The sequence below is a fragment of the Cynoglossus semilaevis genome, chromosome 15, assembly GCF_000523025.1.
Source record: "Cynoglossus semilaevis isolate Cse_v1.0 chromosome 15, Cse_v1.0, whole genome shotgun sequence".
In the NCBI taxonomy this organism is placed as follows: domain Eukaryota; kingdom Metazoa; phylum Chordata; class Actinopteri; order Pleuronectiformes; family Cynoglossidae; genus Cynoglossus; species Cynoglossus semilaevis.
In genome coordinates, this window is record NC_024321.1 from 11664121 (window position 1) to 11689046 (window position 24926).

A 24926-nucleotide genomic window follows, 5' to 3' on the forward strand; every position below is an offset into this window, starting at 1 on the left:
GTATTGCAACGGCGAACAAAACCGAACTGAGACATGAAAGACGCTTCCAAGTCTGTTTAGTGAAAGAATTGGTTTTGTTTACTTACAGCAAAACAATAAAAATCCAATTTGTCCCCAGGAGGGACTGCATTCAACGCTTAACATCTGATCATGCAGAGAAGATTGAAGTTGAAGTTCATTTATAGCATGCTGTACAAAAATTATGAAAAAAGAGAAAGAAAAATAAGCATTTGGCCCAAGGTGGATATTAAAATCCCAGTTATTGGCTTTCTCTATGAACAGCAATGATGTCGTCTTTCAATGAGCATCTGCAGGTTTACAAGTTCAAGTCAGGTAAGAGTGGATGGCATAAAGGACAGTTGTCAGGTCTGAACAAACGTCACTCAATTGTTTACAGCAATGTCTTCATCTACACATGTAGGTTTGGCTCCACCTAGTGCAATTTGCCTGCAGTTTCGTGACAATGTGATGTGATGTAAAAGAACTAGGGCTGTCTAATGATGTTTTGATCAGATTAATCACATCGTAGCTTTAGAGAAAATCAATTCATCACGATTAGTTGTGAATTTATCTGAACACAATTAATTAGGATAAATTGAGATAAATCAAAATAGCTAAATATGACCCAAAAAAATGTCTTTTCCTGCATCCCTTTTTCTGTGCATCTCGATGGTGGCTTCTAGGATAAAACAAGAGTTGCTTTCAAACTTTGTGTGGAGCTGTTGTCGTTAACAAATTAATCAGTCTACGGTCTCTCTCACAGACACAGGCTGGACATCCGAGCTGAAGTTAGTTTCTGCAAAGGTGCGCTGACTGTTGATGGTATTTTAAACTCAAGGTACATCTGTGAAAATGTTTCAATGCAACTTGTGTTAGTAAAACCATGTTTATCACTTGTGTATTAAAGCAACGATAAGTAAATGGACGATGGAATTACTGGAGATACTGAGCGCATCATTCTGCCAGTGCTTTAAATTGTGTTTTATCCAAATAACTTCTCTAGTTAATATACACAATTAATGCCCTAATTTTGACAGCCCTAGTAAGCACATTTTCCATGTGACCAAAGAAGGCATTACACTTCTTAAAAAGAGAAGAGATAATGACCCTATTGTCCTATATAGATATACAGACAACCCCAGTGTAGTTACAGTTAAGTCCACCAAAGTTTTATACAGCAATGAAAAATATCAATATGATATATTTGGTGTGATTCACAATTCTGTAAACCTTCATTTAATGCTCAACAGGACTTCATCTAAGACAAGCAAATGACTTTGGTGTTCTGCGGAAACTTGCTTAATACAAAAAGAAAATATATTTCAAAAAAATCATTGAGCATCAAGTTTCACATCATCCCAGACTCAAACCTATCACCATCAGAGTTCATACTGGTCTTCACTCAAGACAGAGACTCTGCTCAGACCACCGTTTAAGAAAAGACACTAGTGTATAATTACGTTTATCATATTCGTCCACGTGGGTATAAACGGGATTATAAACCCAAAAATATACTGCATGTGATGGCACTGATAAGAAATGTCTGTATATTTATTAAACACAATTTTTTTTTTTTGTTTGCTACAGACATACACAGAACTTTTCATAAAACTAGTATTACAACCCACGCAACAGAGGATTGGCACTGATTTGCTACAGCTTGGCCAAGTCTGTGAGAATTCTTCTTTCTTTTGAGAAAAATGAAGAGCACTGGAGCACTCTGCAGCGTCTGCTAATGACAGAAGCGCACAAAGCACTGAAGTTTATGACGGGTTCTCTGCAGCGTCTGCTAATGACAGAAGCAGTATGTTTGTGTGTCTTCGCGTCCATCTGTGTCCATCTGAAGAGTCTGTAGGACAGATTAAAAAAAACAAAACAAACAAGAACAAAAAAAATGAGTGCCTGTTGTTCTGTTTGTCTCCATTTATCTTCCATTCAAGGCAATTTTACCACCACCACACAGGTCCCTGCCCTCCCAACGTTTAGGGGAACCTCCTAGAGAAAAAACAAAAAATATTGAAATATGAATTTTTCACATAAAAAACCTTTACTGTCACTGAAAAAAAAAGTTCAATTTTCTCTTAATTGGTGGTCAATTTGTTATTTAGTCACTAAAAATAGTTTGATTTATCAATGGGGCAGTGACAGGAAGAAAAAATAAGCATTTGTCCACTGGATAGAAGCAGATAGCTCTAAAACAAAAAATAAACCAAGTTGAATAAAAACATTTAATCGTCTTTCTTTAATTTCTGTGAGTATAAAATGATTGTCTTCAACTGAACAAACCCATGTCTTACATTGAGTAACCAGCTCATTATAAGACCACTGTATTTCATTACGTATACGTTTTTCGATATTTCATCAACTTGATTGTGTTACCTCTGTCCACTCGTTGTTCTGTGCATCGTAGGACTCAACAGTATTAAGATACGACTGGCCATCGTATCCACCCACAGCATACAGCCTTTCACCAAGAAGACACACACCCACAGCATCTCGTGGGACACCGAGGGGCGAAACGGTGGTCCACATGTCCGTCTTTGGGTCATACCTGCAAAGTATTTTTGAAATAGTCAATAATATAAAACAATATTATTGACGTAAATGCTCTGTTGTTTACAGCAAGAGTTGCTTTCAAGAGTGTGGTCAAATGTTAGCCAGCAAACGCTTTTTTTCCACTCAGGAAGAGTAGTAGTTTACTCAGGACAAATAAGAGAAAAGAACAGTTATATGAGGTGTCGAGTTTGGTTTTTACTGATCGTTATCGCTGCAAACATTTTGAAAATCAAGGCGTTTTTAATTTAGCAACACTGCAATAGATACAGGCCGCTTGCCGTTTTGCCACTAGATGGCAGCATAGACCACCACATGAATTCTTCAAACCATTAACAAGCTTGATACCGCAGTAAGAGTGTAAGGGTCGACGTTATTTGGTAACGATAGAGACAAATAGCAAACATGATGCAGTATTTTTGTGTTTGTGCCGTTTTCCCCACTGACCTCTCCACACAGTCTGAGAGCCTAGAGCAGTGGTTTGAGGCTGGGGCGTCGTGTCCACCCACAGCATACAGGAAGTTGTTATAGGTTGCCACACCCACTCCTCCTCTTCTCTTGGACATGGGAGCACACATGCTCCACTTGTTGGTGTGGGGGTCGAAGCACTCCATTGACCTCAGGCAGGAGCTGCCATCACGGCCTCCTACTGCAAACAACCTGAGGAAAAATTCAAAATTCGTTTTTTAACATCTCCAGAATTTGACTTGTGATTCTGAGAGGAGCTGTCAAGAAAAGCAGTGAGAGACGAGTGTCAAGTCTTCCTTTAACGTGCTCTCCCTCATTGTTTTCACATAAGTATTTTTGAGTACGTGTAGCTCAAAGGCCTGACAGCGACGACATGGAGCCTGTGGAAAAAGGGCTGTCTTGTTGTCTATTTTTGACCTAGATGCAAAAATAACTCTGCATCAACTGTAACACTGAAGACTGGAGGTGGAAGAGCAGCAGGTATTTTTTCTCTATCAGCAGCGAATTTAAAACAGGAGTGGGTCTGGGTTTTTCTGCATATTTTTCCTCTCAGTTTATCTTAATACCCTCTTGTAATGCATTAAATATACAAAGTGGTTTGCTTTTACACACTTCTTTTCTGAGTGTATGATTTATCACACTAATCAGAAAGACCTTTGAGCTGTGAAGTAGTGCACGGCCATGCTGTAGTTAATCTAATTCAAACCTCCAATAGTAAAGTGCTGTAAAACATTTAGCAATGCATGCTGTACATAAAAAAACACTCAGTGTTGGCCTTTTATTTATTTTTTGTATTAAATTAAACTTTTCAGGGTGATGGGGGAGCTGGAGCCAATCACAGCAGCCTTTGGAATACAGTGGACACCTCACCAGTCCATCACAGGGCCCCATACCAAAAACAAACAACCATGCACATTCATACCTGTGGTCAATTTAGAGCACTGGGTCCTAAAATGAGGAGTGGTCTTTCTGCTAGGCCATGGCACATTAGTGTACCATTGAATACTATCCAATATTTACTTAGTTGATCTAAATACTATATAGCTGTTTATACACACATAGGAAGAACTTGTAAACTACATACATAAAGACTATGGTCACCTGAGGGGATTAAACCAGTGATTGTCTTCCTGTAAGGCAAGAGCACTAAGCACTCTTTCATGGTGTGGTCCCATAAAGTATCAAAAATGCTCGGTATCAAAACATTAGTTGTTTTGGTAATACTGTTATCCCTGATTGTGACTGTTTTTCTACTCTGCATATTCTGTGCCTGTTTTTTGAAGCAGAGCACATTGTTGTTGAAAGGAAAGAAAGCAGAAAAACCCTGACAAATCAAGCAAGTCAGAAACACTGGAACTAAATATATACAACCGCAATAGGCAGATTTTCTGCATTTACATGCCAAAGTGAAATTTTTGGCAGACATGACCTCTGGGTGCATTCACCAACATGAGCATGAAGCCTTTTTTAAGTGTAAATTGTCTCTACTTGTTTTCCTCCTCAGTGTCTGCTGGTGCCAGTGAACTCAACCTCAGGCAAGATGATATTTCAAAGAAGAAGAATGAAAACAATATGCTTTGTATGAAAGTGTAAGTTCATTTTTTCAGGGGTGCATTACTAAACTGATTTTTTTTTTTTTTTTTAAAAATTCTCTTTTTTCAGGGTGCTTTACTAAACTGATTTTTTTTTTCTTTTTAAACCTACTTTCCGTTAAGTGCTGTGACTCCCATGGTGCTGCGAGGAGTCGACATACTGGCCACGTAGTTCCACTGTCGGGCTTGAGGATCCCACCGTTCCACTGTGTTTAGGTAACTCCAGCCATCGTGGCCCCCAACAGCGTACATAGGACCCTCCAGTACTGCAATACCTGTAAACAGAAGCAGGGAAAAGTCTATATACTCTAATTCTCTGAGAAATTATGAAATTATCCAGTTTCCAATTTAATGTAAAAGTATGGGAGGGGCAGAATAACATGCAGACTAATGTAAATTAAAAAATATATAATTATTAATAATACATATAATTATATGTATTATTGTTATTCATTCTGTGAGGCCTGATACCACTGATCCATGGCCCAGTTCTGGTCCAGGGCCCAGAGGTTGAGGACCCCTGCTGTAGTTGATGTAGCTGCTGATTTCTACTACTCTATATTAAATTATTCAAACAAAATGAAAGACCTAATTATAATACCTATTTACCTACCACTGCTAGTCCAACTGAGTCAAAATGAATTCAGACTTTTACATTTCCAAATGTTCATTATGACTCATAAACAGCCAGTCTCGTGGTTCTAAAATTCTTGGAAGGAGCCGAGGCAGAGGTGCAGTTGTTCTAGAGGAAGGAGCTGACAACATCTATTCAAAAACAGGAAGAGTGAAATGCTACATTGTTATTCCTTATTTCTAGACCACAGAGGAAAGTTGTTTTTATCGGTAACTAAGGAAAGGATGTGTTAACACAATGGATTTTTATATTACCACCCTTATTTCCTTTCGCAAGAGTTCAATTATTCTGAGGGAGCAAAAAGCTGTCCATAGACCTCAAAATTACATCAACACTGTCAGGCAGGAACCATTCTCTCCATGAAGCATGAAGGTCTTCATTGTGGTTTGGGAAATAAAAATAGAAAATTACTATTTTCTTCTCCTTTCCCACTATGCACATATCAGAAAATGGCTGTGGTGGTGTAGACCAGCAGAGTTAGTTCTAACACATTCCTCAAAATATGCATGAAAGAAGCAAAGCAGCAGGAGATGTTTGCCACATGAAAATCAAAGGCAGTGCAGGTAATCTGTACAGTGGGGTCTTTTCGGCTCACTGATGCCTCTAACCACGCTGCAAGAGTGAAATGAATGCTTTGACAAGGTCTTCCTCTGCTGTTCCTCTGACTGTTTCAAACCCTAAATCAAAAATGTCCCTGATATGAGATTTATTGAGCAGGGAAGAGTAAAAAAAGAGCAGGGCCAGCACAACCTGCCACACTTTGATAGGGAGTAGGAAAATATCAAAGGTCTATTTCAAAAGGAAATGTCTGAGCTGTGTTTTTTTCCATCAGTGTGCCAGCTGTGACCCTACTGAGCTGACATCCCAGGGCTTTTGGGAAAAAACACCCAACAGCCTGAATGTGACATATCCTCAGAAGTCGGGGAAAAAAGAAAGAATTTTGTAAGATTATCTTGCATGTAAAAGTAACTTATTGTATAGATTTTTGCACCACAAGGTTAAATGTCATGTGCTTTCAAAGTGCTGTGAATAATAAATAAATAATTGAGCTCCTGCTGGGAGAGTGCAAACCTTCTCTAAGACTGCTCAGTGTACCACATCACCATAAAATTTTAATCAATTTTCCTCAGGTCATAAATCGCATTTCAATTTCATATTTATTTTTCTCATTTTTAACTTATAATGGTTACGGGCATAAAGCGGGCAGACGTAACCTCCTTAATAGCGACTATAAATAAGCAGATTTGAGCACTAGATGTTGTCATTCCTATACCTTGTACCTTCATGAGCATTATATAAAAATACTAGCATGTTAAGCTTTCAAATCTTCCTTTTAACCACAAATGCCTAACAAGACACACTCACCCAGTCCATGTCTGTGTGTTGACATGGGAGGCATGATGGACCACACTTTAGTTATTGGGTTGTAGCATTCAACCATGTTGGACGTCTTGAGTCCATCTCTGCCACCAACCACGTACAGCTTATTGTCTATCACGGCCACACCAAACTGCAGCCTGCGTCCGTTCATGACTCCCACCTGGACCCAGGTGTCTGTCCGCAGGTCATACTTCTCTATGGTGGTCGAGCCTAAAACCAAAAAAAAAAAAGCTGTTTCTTGAAGTCAATAAAAATTAATTATTCAAGAAAAGTGAATAAAGTGTACCATATTCCACGTAATAAAGCAGCAGCTAATATTCAGATTTATAGATTGAGTGTGAAGGTAATCAAATGCAGCTTATACTCCAGTTACTTCAGTGTGGCTCCAGAGATCAGAGGTGTGTGGAGCAAGTAGCATGACTCTGCATACTGTCAGTAGAAAAATTAAGCCACATATTTTGTAATAAAGGAGCACTTGATTTCTGATGGTGTGTTCCAGCATCTATTACTTTGTACCATTCTGCTGGTTTTTATACAGAACATACTACCTCTATTAAATTAATTAATTAGTGAAATTAATAGATTAAATATTGTAATTATTATTTTAATTTTAATTATCAAGTAATGCACAGTGAAAATATAGCAACTCCATGAAACTCAACCTTTAGTTATATTTTTGCATATTTCTCTATGTTTGCCTATACTTATAATTCCTTCATATATTTATATTAATCTCAAATAAAAAGAGATTATTTATTAAAAAAAACTTGTTTTGTCATGTTATGCAAATGTTTAATCATGAATCCACGTCATACTGTAAACAAAGATCTCTGCTTAATGAAACAGATTCTACCTTTGTTGGCATCCATTCCTCCAACAGCATAAAGTGCACCAACAGTGGACTTTCTGGGTTTGGTTCTGGGACTCTGAAACATGGGTCGTCTCTCAGGCAGGAGATGATACTTCATGGCCTCCATGAGCAGCTTCTGGCATTCCAGGTCTTCAGAGAACATTTTGTTGTTCTCCAGATCTGCGAGGAGCTACGTGAGAGGCACCAGTTTAGTGGATTTCATCTTGTAATGAAAGGTTGAATAGTAACAAAATGAATCGAATGAAAAGAACAGAGATAAAAACAGATTCACACACACTGTTTCACATGTAACAGTAATTCACACATTCACTTTTAACTACAGGAGGCCACTTCATAAAAGTAATTAACCTGTATGCTCTACTCACCCTGCATTTACTGTGCTTTTAAAATGAAACTTTTTATCACTCCCTCACAGGTTTTCTTCATATATCATAAAAGTCTGTGCTGGAAAATGATGCAGGAGATTTCCTCCGAGCACATTTTGTGGTTTTATTGATTTTTTTTACAGCATTTTTCATTTCTATTGCTGGAATTTTTTTTTTTTTTTTTTTTTGTGCATGTATTTATTATTGATCTTGTTATTCCTGCAGGTAAAATGTCACTGTTATTGCCTGGCTCATCTTCTTCCTCTGCTTTAAAAAAAGTGTCTAACTTTGGGTGAATCTTGCCGCTGTCAGTATTTTTCTTCTGCTTTTCTTTTGTTACAGGGAACAGAGATGATCGAATGTAGTTTTTCTGCATCATCATTTATCTGAAGACGGACTCTTCAGAGTATCAGATGTGACTCAGGCAGTTTGTAGTTTGTCTGTACATAGTATACAGTAGCACAAACTGCTGAATGGTCTCTTTAACAGAAGGGTCTCCTCCAAAACTTTTGGCATTTTGTGTTTTCAGCCATATTGCAATGTCAGTTTACAGAGTTTATGTTGGTGTGCTTCCTCCCTGCCTCTGTTGCGTCCTGTCAGTAGTGTAAAATGTAACACATGGCTCTAAACACTGGTAGAGTCTGGTGCAATGTAGTTGACCATACCCAAAAATCACCAATACTTAAATTATGTTGGAGACATTAATCTTAATTTGTCCTGAAACTGTACTGTGAGCCACAGGTTGGTCATTACTATAATTATTATTTTTGATATCTTGTGCTGCTGGTTCAAGGTAGTTATGTTCACTGCTACACAACTGTAATGGAAATTAATATTAGGGATACACCCACACTGATATCAGGTCCAGTACTTCATTCAAATACTTGAAAACGTGCCGATCCAGCAACCCTGTCTTTTCCTTACTGCAGTTCAGTGTCTCATTCCCCACATGGGTAGTTTATTTCAATGTGATGTGTCAGCAGTTTGGAGGGGGTTTAACATCAGGGATAAACAGAGCAGCAAGGCTTGGTATATATGTTCTGTTTCTATACAAGCAATTCATTAAAACACCTTAACAGCCATCTGTTAATGTGGAGAAAATAAACCTGGCTGTGAGCACTGCCCCGCTTGGTGATATCACTGTGGTTTCAGCTGAGCTCAAACCTACACACTGTGCGTCATCATCTTACCCACAGAGCTGTGCCAACTATATAACACTGCCTTCCAGTTCATTACATACTTACTGAAACCCAACCTAAAGAATATTGGTGTTAGTACTCAGTATTGGCCAGTACATAAATGAAAATACTTGTACTTGCATCGGTTGTATGAATCAGTAACAGTACAACCATGATCTTTTAAAATGTTTAGTCAATTTATGTTGCAAATTAAGCTAAACATGAACATCCAGTTGTGCAAAATTCACAGGAAAAAGGGGGTTGGAGATATCACATTTATATTTCTGGTACTACAGTAGTTAATAAATTATTTACTTCTTGCCTTTAGCAGCAACCTAAAATATAAATATTTATCATCTTCATGAGTTAATAAGACAGTTTCTAACACTACAGCAGCGTTCATGTCAGCCAAAATAAAAGTGGGTGCATGTTTGATGTTTCATAAATTACATAACTGTCAACGGATGTGAGGAATACAGCATTCATTAGGCCTGGTTATCAGCTTGACTGTCAGACTGCCAGCTTATCTATAGTCCAAGAGAAATAAGGTTCTTTATAATGATTTTGATCAGATCCTTTGAGTAGAGATATGATTGATTCCTAATGTTAATCCTACAACAGAGCAGAAACGCTGTTGTTTGCCCTCTCACCTGTGGAGGAAGGAGAGGCAGGCGGATATAAGCCAGAAGCACGCCCAGGTCCTGCTGTCGGTTCTGAACATCATAACGCACCCACAACATCAACGCCTGGAAGATGGTTTCCTCGTCGGGCACATTAATGTCATCACTGGAGAGCAGCTTTACTATCTCAGCTGTGGGGAGCAGCAGGAACTCCTGGTTCTGAATGACCTCCAGGAAGTGTTCCTGGAACATTGAGAACACGGTGGAGGCAGATAAATATCAGTCATTAACTGAGCAGCGAGTGTGTGTGTCTCTGTGTGTGTATGACTACCAAATGTCACAAGGACAAAGAGAGAAGAATAATGACCCCAAGAGGGCTGTCACTGCCAATTTAGAGATCTGAATCTTCCATTTCAAACATAATTGATGAATTGAAGACTGTACTGTATATTTCTCTCCAACAAAAAGGGGAAACTATCATCGGTTTCACTTTGCTTATAAACCGAATTATCTTCCTAGGCTGCAAAGCAATCTAGCACAGGACTTTATTTTTTTTAGAAAATATCACAAACCGATCACTTATGTGGCTGCTAATCCATTATGGCTGTATGAATGGGGGACACATTGCACACCAGTATTACCAAGCCAGTGCGGGTGCAGGTATAACTTTTGAAGCTCCTCTCTATTGCCTTCCTAAAGATTGATCTTCCATTTACTGGCCTGGAGCCTAGGTAATATTGCAGCGCTGCATGACTACATCCTCAAGGACACCGTCTCTGGGCAGTTCTATTAAAGATGATGCTGTATACTGCTCTCTTCTTCTACAGGTCCTTTAGTGTTCAAAGATATACCGACCAATCCCTGGTCATAATCCCACACTGTTTTTATTTTATCTTTACAGGGCAGTGGGGAGGTAAACATTAATAATTAAGCCTCCGAAGAAATTTTGAAGAATCAGGCCATAACTCTGAAGTGGACACTTGACTGTACAAACACAAACACATCATCGATCATTGACTTGCAACACATTACAGTGTTCTGGTCTAATTCATTTTAACAACAGGTTTTAAGTGCTTAGCACAGACAGCCTTAATGAAATGAGGGACATGTATTGATTTGCTGTGGTAATGCTGAGGGGAACATTCTGTGCAACTGCTCGACATTCCTTAAGGCCAATTGTTTCTCTTTACTCAACCGCGGCAGCTGGCGGCAGAATTGAAGGCTCAACGTAGTTTATTTTACAAAAACAACAGGTTTTCAAATGCCAACATACTCGTTGGCGAGTAAACTGCTCGGAAAACAAGATCAGCAGGAGAGAATGCTAATTGTCTTGACTACTGCCAAAGTGCAATTGTATAATAACAGTTAAGTTCTAAAGAGAACAATTGCAGATGTTTGATCTGAGGGAGCCTTCAGAACCTTTGTTTTACTACCACGTAACTTGAGAAACACATAAAAGACATTTAAAAAAAAAATCTAATTGTAGTTGTAGAGTTCATGCAGTAGATTTTATGGCTTATATCTGACTTTGGAAAAATCTGCAAGGTTGTGGCTGGTCTTTGCAGGTGTGTTTCTGAGAAAGAGCTGTCAGCGCAAACAGTAAAACATGTTTTTGTCTGCAGCAACATAAAACACACAACTCTTCCATGCAGGAAAAGGATGTCAAAGACCGAGCTCGGCTGACAGACTAAACCAGGAAAAACAAGCCTATCAAAACACAACTCAAGCTGAAGGATGGACTTCCAGGAAGCCCACAACTCCCCCTGCTCATTACTGAAATGATTGAACAGGAAGTTAGCCCTCTTGTGCAGTTTGATGATTAGATTAACCTCCTGGTCCTGGACAGGGCTTGTGTAAACAGGCTGAGCAGATGTCCTTCAGGAGATAACGGCGGCCTCGAGCTGTCACTACTGCATGGCCAGCGAGACGTTATCAGAAAAAATATGAGCATGAATCTTAATCCAATGCAAATACGCCTCACTGAGATATAGTGAAATCACAATTTCACAAGTCTGTCGGTGCACTAATCAATCTGCAGCAAGGTGGTACCGCTTACTGACAGCCACGTAACCAAATTATAAAGTGTGAGCGCGAAGACTGTTCTATTTCTATTCATATGCGCACTTTTCCTATTTCCAAGACGAGCCTAGCCCATATAAATAACCAATACGCCAAACAGGTCTTTGTATAAAAGTATGACACGTTATTAAAATGGCTCATCTCAAGGCAGAGTAATGTCACCATGTCACATTCTTTCTGTCACAATGGATGTATGAAATGCAGCATCAATCTTTAATAAAAATGTTTAAAAGATAATAGTATGACGATTTCATTAAAATATTGAATATAAAAAGAATTCGTCTTCTTAATGAAAAAAAAGGGTAAATAAAAAAACATTTCCTCTGTTCATTTCATGGGTCAACATAAAGAAAATGACTGTTTGGTTATGTTGCCCTCTACTTGTATTTTCTTTTTTCCTAGTTTCCTTAGTTAGATATTTCTATTTATCTGGATGAAAATGCTTTTGAAAAATCTCCATATAAAACATTTTTTTAAGATTATATAGGACAGGAGTCTCAGTTTTAAATGAGACCCTTTTTTTGGTTTAACATAAATACTGAATAATACTACAATGTAAACAGTACATTTTATTCTAATTCTTAAACAACAAACTAAAGCATAAAAAAAAACAAAAAAACAACAACCAACCAAAATTGAACTTAAAAAACCTAGAAATTACATCAAGTCAGATGTTGGACGTTCGTGGGCTGGAAGTGACAGGAAGAGAGATTTTTCCATGCTTGGCCATTCAATATAGTTTACACTGGATAAAATAGTTTTCATTACAACAGTGATTCCTGACTCTAAGGTAAATGAAAACAATAATCCACTTTGCCTGTTGACTGTCTTTGTTCATCCTCTTACCATAGTGTAATTATGTGCAACATTGAGCAGGTCCACACAGCCCTGGGCATCTGCAAAGGAGCGTATTCCCAAGCAGTTGGAGGGATGAAGCTGTTTCATCAGAAAGTTACAGCAAACCTCGATGACTTGTGAAAGCTGGAGGAGGCAAGCTGCCGCCAATAAACTCTCTATAGTCTCCTCCTTCAGCTCAAGGACACCTGCAATGTCAGGACAAGCAAGTACATTTATGACACACTCGCACAGCAGTGGGAGAAGAGTCACAATCAACGTTTTAATCAAGGAAATGGGAAAATATATTTCCAATAAAATTAAATTAACTGTAAAAACACCTATTAAAGAATAGTTCTTCATCAGATGATTAAAAATTACTGGACAAGTGGATATATACGTTTCCAACACAGGGCTGGAGGAGACATCAGTGGGCAATTTGTCTGGCAAAATAAAGTAGCTTTTTTTGCAGCAGTGCTTCCCTGTCAGTTCGGCCTTTGATGAATGGCCTCATTGATCCATTTTAATCATGCAGAATTTCAAAAAGTCTCATAACTTCTTACAAGCACTTGTGAATGTCTTTATGAGCACTTACCAGTGTAGGCAAAATGAACCAGAGATCTAAGGGCCTCCGGGTCCACTCCCTCCATCTTTATCTCCTCCTGCTTGGCCTCTCTCACATCACTGGTGAACATGGCGGCGAAATAGTCTGACACAGCACTCAGGACTAATCTGCCATCAGGAAAACAGCAGGGATTAAGGCTCTGGTACTGTACCTCCATTAAAGTCTCAGTGGGAGACCTACATATTTTGAATATTTATAGTGATTAGTGAATCAATCGTAACATTGCGTGTCTTTCCTCACCACAAAGGACATGTCTTTATGAAATGGTGTTCCTGCGCTCCTGATACCATTTATGTATTTTTGACTGTAAAACCCTGTTACAGTAATGTAAGAAAATCGAACAACTTGCTGTTTCCTCCAAATTGAGTACAGTCTTTGTCCGAGAATGATGAATGAATTCAGCCCACGCATGGTTCTAAAGGCTACACTGGTCAGACATGTAATAACATTAACTCATTTGTCTGGCTCGAATAACTCATTGATTAATGGAAGAAGGGGAGATCACAGGGCGCCACAAGAAAGTGAGATCACATGACATAGTTGAAGATTCTTATTATGTGGTTCATGTTGTAATTACATTAGGGTCTCACTAAAGCTAAAGCATCCAAACTGCAGCAGTTTTAGGTGGATTTCCCTGTTGGGTTTTCCGGCTGTTTCTTGGCTGTTCATTAACCAGACAGTGCCGTGGAAGACTATTTGGGATCATCACAGAGTCATCCACATGCTCTGCACACCTAGAGTTGGACAGTTCATCCTGTTTTTTTCTTTTCCCAGCAGAACTTCTAGCGTGCTAACGGATTAGATGGGAGGTGTCTGTGAATTTCAATCTGTCATAGATTTTCTGTGGTTACAGCGAGATTTGACTCCACAAGTCACTCAAGGACAGTCAAGCACTTTTTCTAGAGTTTTCCTGAAACTCTAGGAAGAAACTGATGGACAGACAATCTGTCTGTTACATCAACAAACGGGTTATTATTTCCTTAAGAGTACATATAAATATAAATACTTGTCTAGACATTACGGTTCTTACAGATAATCACATTTTTTAACATTCAGAAGTTATTTAAGGTTTCCCCTGCCTTTCAGAATCCGTTAAATATCATCCAATAACTTAAACATAACAATTGTGACTTTCACTCAATTTGGTTTCCATCTGGTTACTCTACCGTTAAAGTCTGACTGATGGGGCATCTGTTCAGATGTCGTCATGCAGGTTCTCTCCATTCTGCAGTACATTTTTGTGATAGAGTGACCCTTACCCAGTTCAACTGACCAGCCCAGAATCATGGCAGGAACAAACTTCTATTTCACACCGACTAAGGTCACTGCGCTCGAGGCAACACAAAGTGGTTTTGCACTGATCTATGTTGCTACTTATCACATTTTGACTGCAGAGGTCTGGATAGTAGCCTCAGTTTTCCTGCCTTGTACTTTTCCATTACAGTATGAATAATATATGAAGGTGTGTGCCTTTCTAATACATCTGAATTGTTCTCTCTAAAGACATAGTAAATAAGATACAATGCACGGGTCCAAAATCAGGACTACTACAACAGTGGGTCAAGTAAGAGGTTTTAAGTATAAATGTTCTATAAATCTACCTGTTCCTTCTTTGACATCCTGTACAGACAATGTTAGAATGAGTCGGCGAGTGTGAAATGATGGGTAGAAAAGACACTTCATCAATCTGGAATGATCTCTCAACGACAACCTATAACAAAGTATTAAACAATGCATAATTTATTGTGTCTATACATCATCTGATGGATTGATACATCAACCACGACACTGCTGCACCATGTGTCCTATAAGCAAATATAAAACTGCACAGTAACAGGCAGCTAGGGAGCTGTTCCTTACACCAAACTACTTTCCTGACTGATACTTTTCTCTTTTACTGTGTGTGGAGCTTTTTTTTTTCATTTCTGTTTCAGTAGTCTGTCTGGATGAGATAACAAAAGTAGAGGCGTGTATCGAACTTGAGCTCAGTGAACACAATGCCTCTCGATATTCCAAGGATGTCATGTAATCTGTTTTATTCAGCCAGTCAACCAAGGCCAGGAAGCCCAGATATTGACAACTGCATGCAGTGGATCACAACGTTCTCCCATGTATCAAATCATCTGTGAAGATGGGGGAGGACTGATGTGTAATTAGATCACAGTAGTGTTCATTATTTAGATGCAAACCAGTGAACACTGAGTTGACATAGCATTCTTGTCAGCTGTCACTAGAAAAAAAAATCAGAAGAACAATTTCTCGTCTCTTTAATTAGCCCTCAGATACACGAGGATGACAAAATGTGTCTCCGCTTGTAAACTGCTGATTTAGACAAGAATCTCAATGTATAATAAAGCGGATGCAAATGTAATTAATCAAATCAGAGACCAGCAGATGCACAGACACCGACCTGTGAGCTGGGATCTTATGATCCCCTGCTATCAAGAGGACGTCACACAGCTGCTTGTGTTGAAGATAGGTTTCCATCTTACGGAAAGTCTGCTCTGCATGATTCGTGGCTTGGAAAAACTCGTCCGAGGAGTTGGCATTCATTCTGGAGAAGGTGCTGAGAACCAGCCTGTAAAAATCAAACAGAATTACAAGTTAAGAAATTAACTTGGTCTGCTTCGTTGTCTAAAACAAATAATGTTTTTTAACCATAAAGTATTAATATGCTTTTACTCTTCACCTCAGGGAATTTATTCAAAAAGCATGTCACACTGCAGGTTTAATTAATAAGGCTGTTTGTTTAAGGAGGACAAATTAAATAAAGTAATTAATTAATCAATCTCAGTGTTTACATTCTGTGAATGAACGAAAAACCTGTACACAGTGAGATAAATGGCAAACAGGGAAAACAAAAGAGCTTATTGAGGCACATGTCTCCTGAATCATCTACACTCCCTGGCATATCTGCATCTTCCTTGGCACTCAAAGCTAAATTTAAAACTGTTAAGACTTAACTCCGTACATAAGTGGATAAACTAAGCTCCTCATTCCAATGGGATGAGCTTGCACCCCGATGTATGCAACATCTTTCCGGGATAGAGTTTTCATGTGTGTGTCTGCTTTTGTTCACTGCAAATGTGTGTCTGCATATCTGTGTTGTGCATGCGCTCTCTACAAAGACAGGAACATAATCAGCCTGTTCCTCACTGCATTGTAGGGAGCTTGTTCCCCACGGGCTGTTAGATTACATGCTGTTTTACAGGCATGCAAGTAATCCCTCAGACTTGTGCGGAATAATGTAACCCAGTCACTTTGGTGTGCTGCACAGGGCTAGTCCACTCGGTGACATTTAAAAGTTGTTTGTTACACTACATAAACTAACATAAGCTGTCTCTCACGGGGGATTCGCTGTCATCTCAGTGTCAACATAAGTGAACTGAAATCATTGTATTTGGCAGCACAGCCCATTGGCACACATCACAGTTGACTATGCAGGAAGGATGGAGGGGCTGGCAGCCTTTATTGATGTTCTGATAAACGCACTATTATAAAGTTTTTTCGCCTGCTGTGTGACTTTCTGGGGTTTGATTAGCAGAAACATTTTCCCTGTGGGAATTGTTTATATTACCATATGGTCACTGCAGCATCCAGCCTAATCTTTATTGAGAAACTTTATGCTAACTGCAAGAGTAATTTATTGCTCTGTCAGGACAATTCCCCATTGACTGTGGAGTCTTGGAGAGGAACACCAAACAAGACTGAATAAGCAATTGGGCCATAAAAGGGAGATGCATTGCCTTTGTATTGGCTCACAGACTGTTGTAAGGATTTTTCATGTCAACCAATCTCTCCGACACTAATTGCTTTGGTATCACATTCCAGGGAGTGATAAATTTCTCTGAGGTGTATGGTTCGCATCCAGTATTGGGCTGGATCATCAGAGGTATACACCAATTTTATTAAGGCACTAAAGCCCCAGAGCATCTCACTGGAGAGAAACTGCTGCAGGGGCATTCCTTTACATTGCATATTACCATACAATGCAAAAGCAGTCAAAGTGATTATAATAGGGCCCAAGGATTGTTTTTGTTCTATTATTTTAATGTGCAGATGAAAATGTTTTTTAAAAAAACAAAAACTTAATTACACAAAAACATAAAAACAGAGCAAAGATATAAGATTTAGTCCCATTTTAGCTACACTTTAGATTTCCAAAAGTGTGAATAGGTTACCTGAAACCTGTTATGTGCCTTTCACACCATCTGAACACTGAATAATCCATGTGATATATTTAACCAATAGATAAAGGCACCACGAAGAAGAAGAGAAGAGGAACCCCTAGGAACATGGCTTTTATCTTTTTATCCATCTACAAGGGTGAGTCAAAAAACCTTTACTGATAAAAGCTTTTTCTCTACTTATCCTCAATTAACGTTTTCACACTTTTGCCAGTGTTCTATCAGAGTATTCATTCTCTGTGTATTTGCAGGGGTTGTCTTTTGGGCAAAGTTCCAACCTGCTTTTACAACCGTGTTCTACACATACTACTAAAATATACATTTTGTATGACCTCACTTCAAACAACAAAACCTAAAAAGGTCCAGACCTTTTAAGCTAATAGCTTACTTTTCCGGACTATAAGTTGCTCCGGAGCATAAGTTGCACCAGCCAGCTAGAGTGCCCTCTAAAGGCTGTTAACTTGAAAATAATATGAAATTATATATTTTAATATATAAATTGCACCTAGGCATAAGTCGCAAACCCAGCCAAAGGATGAAAAAAAGTGTGACTTAATAGCCTGAAAAATACAGTAATTACCTGGAAAAAACCTCAAGCTTCTTTTGTTGCCTGGTTCATGGACCAAGCTAGCACTAGCATTAGCCCCACTTTAACACTAATATTGTTGTCTGCTACCATTCCCATGCATGTTGTCACGCCCATCATTCTATCACATTGAGACACTAAATTACTGCATATGTACACACAACATCAGAAGCGGTTCTAACCCGGAAGGACAAGGATTGATAATTGCTAAGTGTATTATTGTTTTTCAAATCTAATTAGCTTATTAGCTGTTTCTTCTTATCTCAGCCTCGTGTAAATTGTATTTTCATAAAAAGGGGAAGTTCCGCCTGCCATTGTCAACTGGGAAATGTCTTTTTCAAAAAGGATTATAAAAGCCTTTTACTGCAGAAATCTGCTGAGTGGCTTGGGTTTAAAATCCAACAACTCAGACAAAGCCTCTTGCCGCATGTGCCAAGTCGATATATTCTCTGAGATCTTTATGTCCCTCTGCGCTTTGACAGGCGGTTTACTGCCCCTCGCCTTTGTATAGAGAGAAACATACACAGACTGTAATAACTTGATCCCACAGTGAAACTAAAATGATAACCTCATGCAGAAATAGATTTTCCTCCCTGCACACTTCCTATACTACCAAGACTTTCAACAGATATCAGACATCCTCTGCTGTTGTACCGGACATACCTGCATAGCATTGCTGGTGCTTTAGAAAAATGTAGCAGGGTACAGGAAGTGTGCCATTTAAAAATCTGCTCCAAATGTGTGCTGTAGGCCCCTCTATATTTTAGAGACTGCAGTGGAAAATTGCTAGAGCTAATAATGAAAACGAAATATGGCCTTCTTATAGCTCTGACCAGGACAGCACATACTAAAAAGGAGTGTGGTGGAGAACTTTACCTCAGCACAATGTCTGTGAAGAGACAATAGAAATTTCAGGTGAATTGTAGATTCTTGTTTTGAATATTAAGTAACTACTAAAACAGGATGTATATCACAGGGAATGAAAGTCTACAGAATTAAGGGCAATATATTTTAATTAATCAAATCTGCATAATTAAAAATGTAGCCGGACATGAGATACATCTGTTAAAAGGTCCCTTAGAATTTACTGCACTAGAACTAAATACATTTCTAAATAGAGGCACTCACTGGTTTATATGTTATAAAATATAGGATATTAAAGCTAGGCCTGCCTTCAGAAGGTGAATGGATGGTAAATTTTGACGGTAGAGTAAATTTAAATGCCATATTTTTTTATTTTTGGTCCTTGATAAATTGACTCAAATTGCCGAGCAGAGCTATGCTGTGCATTGGTGTGTGCGTGTGCAGGGTGAAGGGGGGCGTCCTATAAGTGAGAAATGTGAAGATCTTAGCAAAACGCTATGCAGTGCTTTGCTGAAGGTAAAGTGCTCATTTAGGTTCTTTCTGCTGGACTGTCATTAATCTCGAATTGAAGTTGTAAACAAAATAATCTGCAACATTAAATTGTATATTTAAACACTTTGTGTTTAACTTTAACTATACATAGAAAAGTCTACAGATTTGTATGTAGTTACATCCTAAGAATCAAAAATCCTGATAAAGCACTCTTTTGTAAATTACTACTGAGAATTTAGAGTGTATACGATTCTATTTGGTCCAAAACACCTAAACCAAATAATTTAGCTACTAAATTCAATGTGTTTTCCCCCACTGCTGCAAAAGCCTTAACCTCTAAAAAACATTTAGTTCCAGAAAACACTTTATCTTCTATTCCAGATGCCCTTTGTGTATTCAAAATGCTGATATGACAAAGTTAAAGTACAGTCAGAATCAATTTGATGTGACCACAAAATCTTCTTAACCCTGAAGAAGTCTTGGCGATTACACAAGTACCATATTTTGCCATTGACAGCATCTCAGAGACATCTCCACTAGATGTGTCACATATTGATCAAAATCCTCTAAGTCTGGTATTATGAAGCATCCAACAACTATCAATTACTGCTGCTGGCAGCAGGGAGCGGGGGTGGCTTTCCTTTTCCAAGGTGCTAGAAAGAGAATTGAGATATCATTCAAACTAACAGCCTACAGGATTGGAGCCTCAGTTAGTGTTTATGTGGGAGAGGTCAGGGTTTCCATCACACTCAGGTTAACATCTGTCCTATAATTTCTGCCAACAACAGAAGATCCAATTTGGTTGAGAGTCATGAGGACTGTACAAATACACAGTTTACAGCATTAGTATTAAGCTTGAAGCAAGAGAGTATTACAGTATACTCCACTTGATTTAATAGATAGATACAATTTCACCAGTTAGATGTGGAGGCGAAGGCTAATATTATGACACGGGCGTAAAGTAGCTTAATGGTTTTTGCACCACGTATGGTATATATAATACCCTTTTATTTCATATGAACATTGAATATTAAATATACTTTTTATGTAGCTAGTATTATCTAGCATCTTTTTATCAATTTTAAACTAAAAAATAAAAATAAATCATTGAAGGAGATGTATTAAAAATGACTGACACATTCTCCCCAACTACAGTGGAAGCTGAAACTTTTGTATTATTTTCAAACTGCCAGCAGAACCCACTTCTTCAGCCTGCTTCAGGGATTGTGACAAATTACGAGTCAGGGATTTATGATGTGAGACGTAATAGGGCCACCCAGCTGGTGGAAGTAAATGAATGTGCATATCTCAGTGACATCTATACATCTGCTTAGCTGCCACCGTACATGTAAGCTGTGATGTGTCATAGAGTCACTGACCTAACATTCTGAACATTTTTAGTGCATGTCCTGAAGAGAACATATTTGTAAAAAAAACAAATTTGTCTTCTTTGAAGTGATAAAACACTGACAGAATTTATTTGTGTATATAAAAGAGTGATATTTTTCCCTAAATTTGATTGTCCTTGGTGTAGACTTACGTTTTGATTATTTCATGAATTGCCATTGGAATTCAAACATAGCAATCACTACAATCTAATGCATCTGAGTCAAAAGTGTATTTTACGGTCCTGCGGAAAAGAACCAATTTAATATTTTATTATCCCTGCCAAAATACCATGGCCATGCTGTATTTTTCATGGTCAACACGGACCACGGGCAACATGGTTCTCAAGGGATGTACAAGAGTTCCACAGTGACCGAAAGCCACATCTTTTATGCATGCCCTTTCCACACATACAGACCACAAAATGTGAACATCTGCCAATTATGCCAATGCAGACAGCAGAACACGGCACTGATTCCAAATCTGTATCTTAACTCAGAATAATTCATGTTGTGCTCAGGGAATCCAACCATGGACTGCATTTATTACCAGTGAGCCTTTTCCAAACAAAAGGACTGATAAGCTGTGTTCATGTTATTTTGAGTGCAAAGACAACAAAAATAATAACATGAGCCAAAAATGCCAAAGGTACAATTCAGCGTAGACAGTCAAGGACAAGATGAAAGGATGATGGTCTTTTCATCTTTCATGGAAAGGTGATTTTAGACTCTGGTTACACTACATTTATACTACGTTTCCTAAAAGAAAGGTTGACATGATATATATAAAAACCCAAATCCTAGAGAGTGAGTGGGTGTTTGAGTTTAAAAACAAAAAACTAAAACTAAACTAAAAATTATCCTGAAAGTTAGTTGAAAATAAATGCTGATGGTTTTGGTGTTTTAAGTGTCTGCACTGATGCGTGGGCAACTAATGTGATTGCACTTTTTTACTTTCTAATTTTTATTGGTCCAGTCAGTGAAACAATTGCTCTTTCTCGCTTCCTTACTTTGACTCTATAAAAGAATGCATTAGTGTGCTGCATGAAAACTATGGTATAATCTCAAAGGAGTCGCACAGAGGTAGGTACAGGCCGACTGTGCATGAAAAGTGGACCACAACATAGAGACTGGAGCAGAAAAAAGACTTTGGCCCACTGAATAATTAAAAGGATGTTTATTGGTTGATACTACCTTACATGCGAAGGACAGTAAGAGAGAGCCTGTTTCTTGGTGAACACTAGTTACAGTGCCTGGCATGTGGGTGCTGTAGCTAAACGGATAATTAAGTCCTAATTTGAGAATCAGCATGATGTTTATATCAATTAAACTGCTGCAAACATTGACTAGTGTGAGTATTAATGTGCTAAGCAACATTCTGTGTGTAAATCAGGATTTTGACTCCTTAACAAAACAAAAGCATTCTTTTGACTCTTTAATTATGCGGTTGCCTCAGCTGACTTTTTGTTCTTCTGTTTTTTCTAGAGCTTCATGAGGAAATGTGAGAAAGCATGTCTCAAAATATCACTCCACCTGAGTGTGAAATACAAAGTGGCTGATGTGACACCACATCATCCATCTCTATCACAAAAGCATCCACTACCTAACAGCATACCTCTCTCTGGCCTCCACCTCTGCAGGGTCATCTGTGCTGTTTTTCACATCTTCCTGGCCAGGGTGGTTGTCCTCTTTTCTAGTGGAACTAGGTGAGGAACTACTTTTTGATCTCTCTTCGTTGACCTGGACTCCCTGGATGGTGTTCTGTTGAGGCCATGCTTGATTCCCTGCTCTCACATTGACAGGTGTTGGCCCTGGCACTGGCACCAAAATGCTGTGGACTGGGCTGCTTGTCTTCCATAGTCCGCCAACACTTCTTTCCCGGGAGTGACTTTTCATCCGACCCTGGACGGGCATCCCTCTGTGGTCCAGGCCATCCTGTTGGATGTAGCTTCCCACCCCACCAACACCTCCACCTCCATTGCCAGCTGAACCTTGGGATGAATGGCTGAACCAGCGCCAGCGGAGCCTGAGGATCTGTTTAACGTCAAATTCCTTCTTTCCCGACACAGACATCCTCCTCTTTGTTTAGAGTTAAAAACAATGATATGCTGAGTCCCGAAAACATGGAGAGCAGAGAGGAAAAGAGCCTTGGTTTCAGTCCTCACAGACTACTATTTGCCTCCTCTCTTCCATTATGTCTCACTACTATCATGACTGCCCCCTCCTCCTGGTGTTATTCCTCCGTTGTTCTTTTATTGGAGATGGAGAGCAGTCCTCTGCAGCTTTTGTTCCTGTGTCTGAGACTACTACCCTCCCTCCAACTCTCCCTCTCTGTTGTTCCCCTTCTCTCTCTCTCTCTCTCCCTCTCCCTCTCCCTCCTTCTCCCGCTTCCTCGATCTCTATTTTCTTCCAGAGCTGCTGCTGTTTCTGTTTGCCGCTGCTGCTGCTGTTGCTGTTGCTGCACCGCTGGAGCTGAGTTAATGCACATGCATGATCCAGTCTCCCTCCCCTTCACCTCTCTCTCTGACTCTTCCTCGCACTCTCTGTCTCTCGGTCTCTCTCCCCCTTCTGCTCGTCTCCCCTGTGCACACACAATACACACAGTGCCAGACAGACAGATATAACATGGAAATAAAATGAGAAATTCCCCACAGCTCTGCCCCGTGTGGCCGTGTGTATAATATTGTGATATCAGGGCTGTTTGCTCTTGCAGGAGAGGTGTGGTATCGTGGAGCCAGGATGTTGAGGTCACACCTCAACAAAATAAATCACTGCTGGCTGAACCAGAGACATGAAAAGTCTATGCTAACTCTACAGAATTATCAAGACTGATAAAAGGAGCATCCAATGCAATAATGTTGACTACTGAGGTACACGCTGACGCTCGTATACACAATGCAAAACATACATAAACAACTAGCCGACACATCCTATGTCACACTATCAAAATGTACAAAATTTGTATGAACATGTGTGTATTAATATGTGCTTCGCTGTCTTGCTTCGCATCAAACAGGAATCCACAGGGGAATCTCCCAGTTCAGGTAGTCATGTGGAAAAAATGTCCCTCTGCCTTTGGAGCCTCCAGTGATTACAAGTGAAAAACTACATGTAGATGAACCTTCAAGGTCAGTGAGCTGCCTTGTGAACGGTTTTTAAATTACTGCCTATGCTGATACCTAAGCTTAACTCCAACTGTAGGTTTATTTAAATTAAACTCCTTAAAGCACGCAGCGTAATTCAGAGACATGTGCTACAGTAATTCTCAGCATATGCACTGAAGGACGTGCAGGTGTGCTGTAGGGTATTTTGTCAGCACTATTGGATTTGATTGTTCTTAGGGTGGTTATGTTCGGTTGTTAAAGGAAACTGCATATGCCTCATGGGATACAAATGAATGGCTAAACTATGAAAAACTGCAGAACACAATTGATTTCAATGGTTTTAGAACCACAGACTAGCATCCCGGCAAAATCACTAGATGCAGCAATAACGATCCACATTTGGTCCAGATTTTCAGCTCCAAGGCGTGGGTCAGAGGCCAAACTGTGCTTCTACGGATGGATTCAAGTATTGTATAACCTCTAATCGGCTTATAGCACCTCCCACTGCAAGGTTGCTACTGTGTTGACTAGTATCTACTAAAGGAAGCCTGTTATTTGATGGCGTAGCTGCAGAAACATTGATTTTATCTCAAATGCAGCACATTCCCTGCATTCTATGATTATAATTATTTTTACAGCTAAGGGTTAAATGAACATTTCCAAGCTACATATTATTCACATGCAATGTTCACTATTGCCTCTGTAAATACTCACTATTAAAATACACACGCCAAAAGACCAGAAAGCATGGATAGCGACCACAGTCATTACAGAGAGGAGGATTTTTCCCATAAGTCGTGTTAGATCAAGGAATACTCCTTATAAATTTTTCAGGTTGATACATTATTCAAATCAAATACGTGGCAGAAACTACAGGCGGTGGAAAGACAACACTGTGTGTGGCTCATCCTTTGTTTCGTGTATTTATGCTGTTGACAAAATAGAGGATGAGCTTCACATTCTTGTTACTCTCAAGAGGCTAAACACTGAATAATTTATCATTTTTTTACAGTAGAAATAAAAATATTTTTACACTGTAGCAAAAACGTACATGTTTTTATCTCTCAAAGTGTTCAGTATCCATATGTCGGCATCAGTACCTGTCAAAG

The 24926-nt window shown here is 39.1% G+C and overlaps 1 protein-coding gene across 6 annotated transcripts in view; it reads right to left on the reverse strand.

Moving 5' to 3' along the window:
• Positions 1 to 51: 51 nt before the first annotated feature.
• klhl4 (kelch-like family member 4) overlaps positions 52 to 24926 on the reverse strand; it is a 27353-nt gene continuing 2478 nt past the window's right edge. For 3 of the 6 annotated variants that reach the window (XM_025062954.1, XM_025062953.1, XM_025062955.1), the window contains 12 exons: positions 15610 to 15777; positions 13170 to 13306; positions 12587 to 12783; positions 9692 to 9904; positions 7481 to 7667; positions 6613 to 6837; positions 4726 to 4888; positions 3001 to 3213; positions 2380 to 2551; positions 1951 to 1995; positions 1747 to 1849; positions 52 to 1709 (listed from right to left, as the gene is read on the reverse strand). In XM_025062954.1, the coding sequence (XP_024918722.1) occupies positions 1790 to 1849; positions 1951 to 1995; positions 2380 to 2551; positions 3001 to 3213; positions 4726 to 4888; positions 6613 to 6837; positions 7481 to 7667; positions 9692 to 9904; positions 12587 to 12783; positions 13170 to 13306; positions 15610 to 15777 (1780 nt within the window). In that variant the 3' untranslated portion in view covers positions 52 to 1709; positions 1747 to 1789. Of the gene's footprint in view, positions 1850 to 1950; positions 1996 to 2379; positions 2552 to 3000; positions 3214 to 4725; positions 4889 to 6612; positions 6838 to 7480; positions 7668 to 9691; positions 9905 to 12586; positions 12784 to 13169; positions 13307 to 15609; positions 15778 to 22328; positions 23295 to 24926 lie in introns of all 6 variants that reach the window. The other 3 variants (XM_017039568.2, XM_025062951.1, XM_025062952.1) reach the window with 2 other exon arrangements.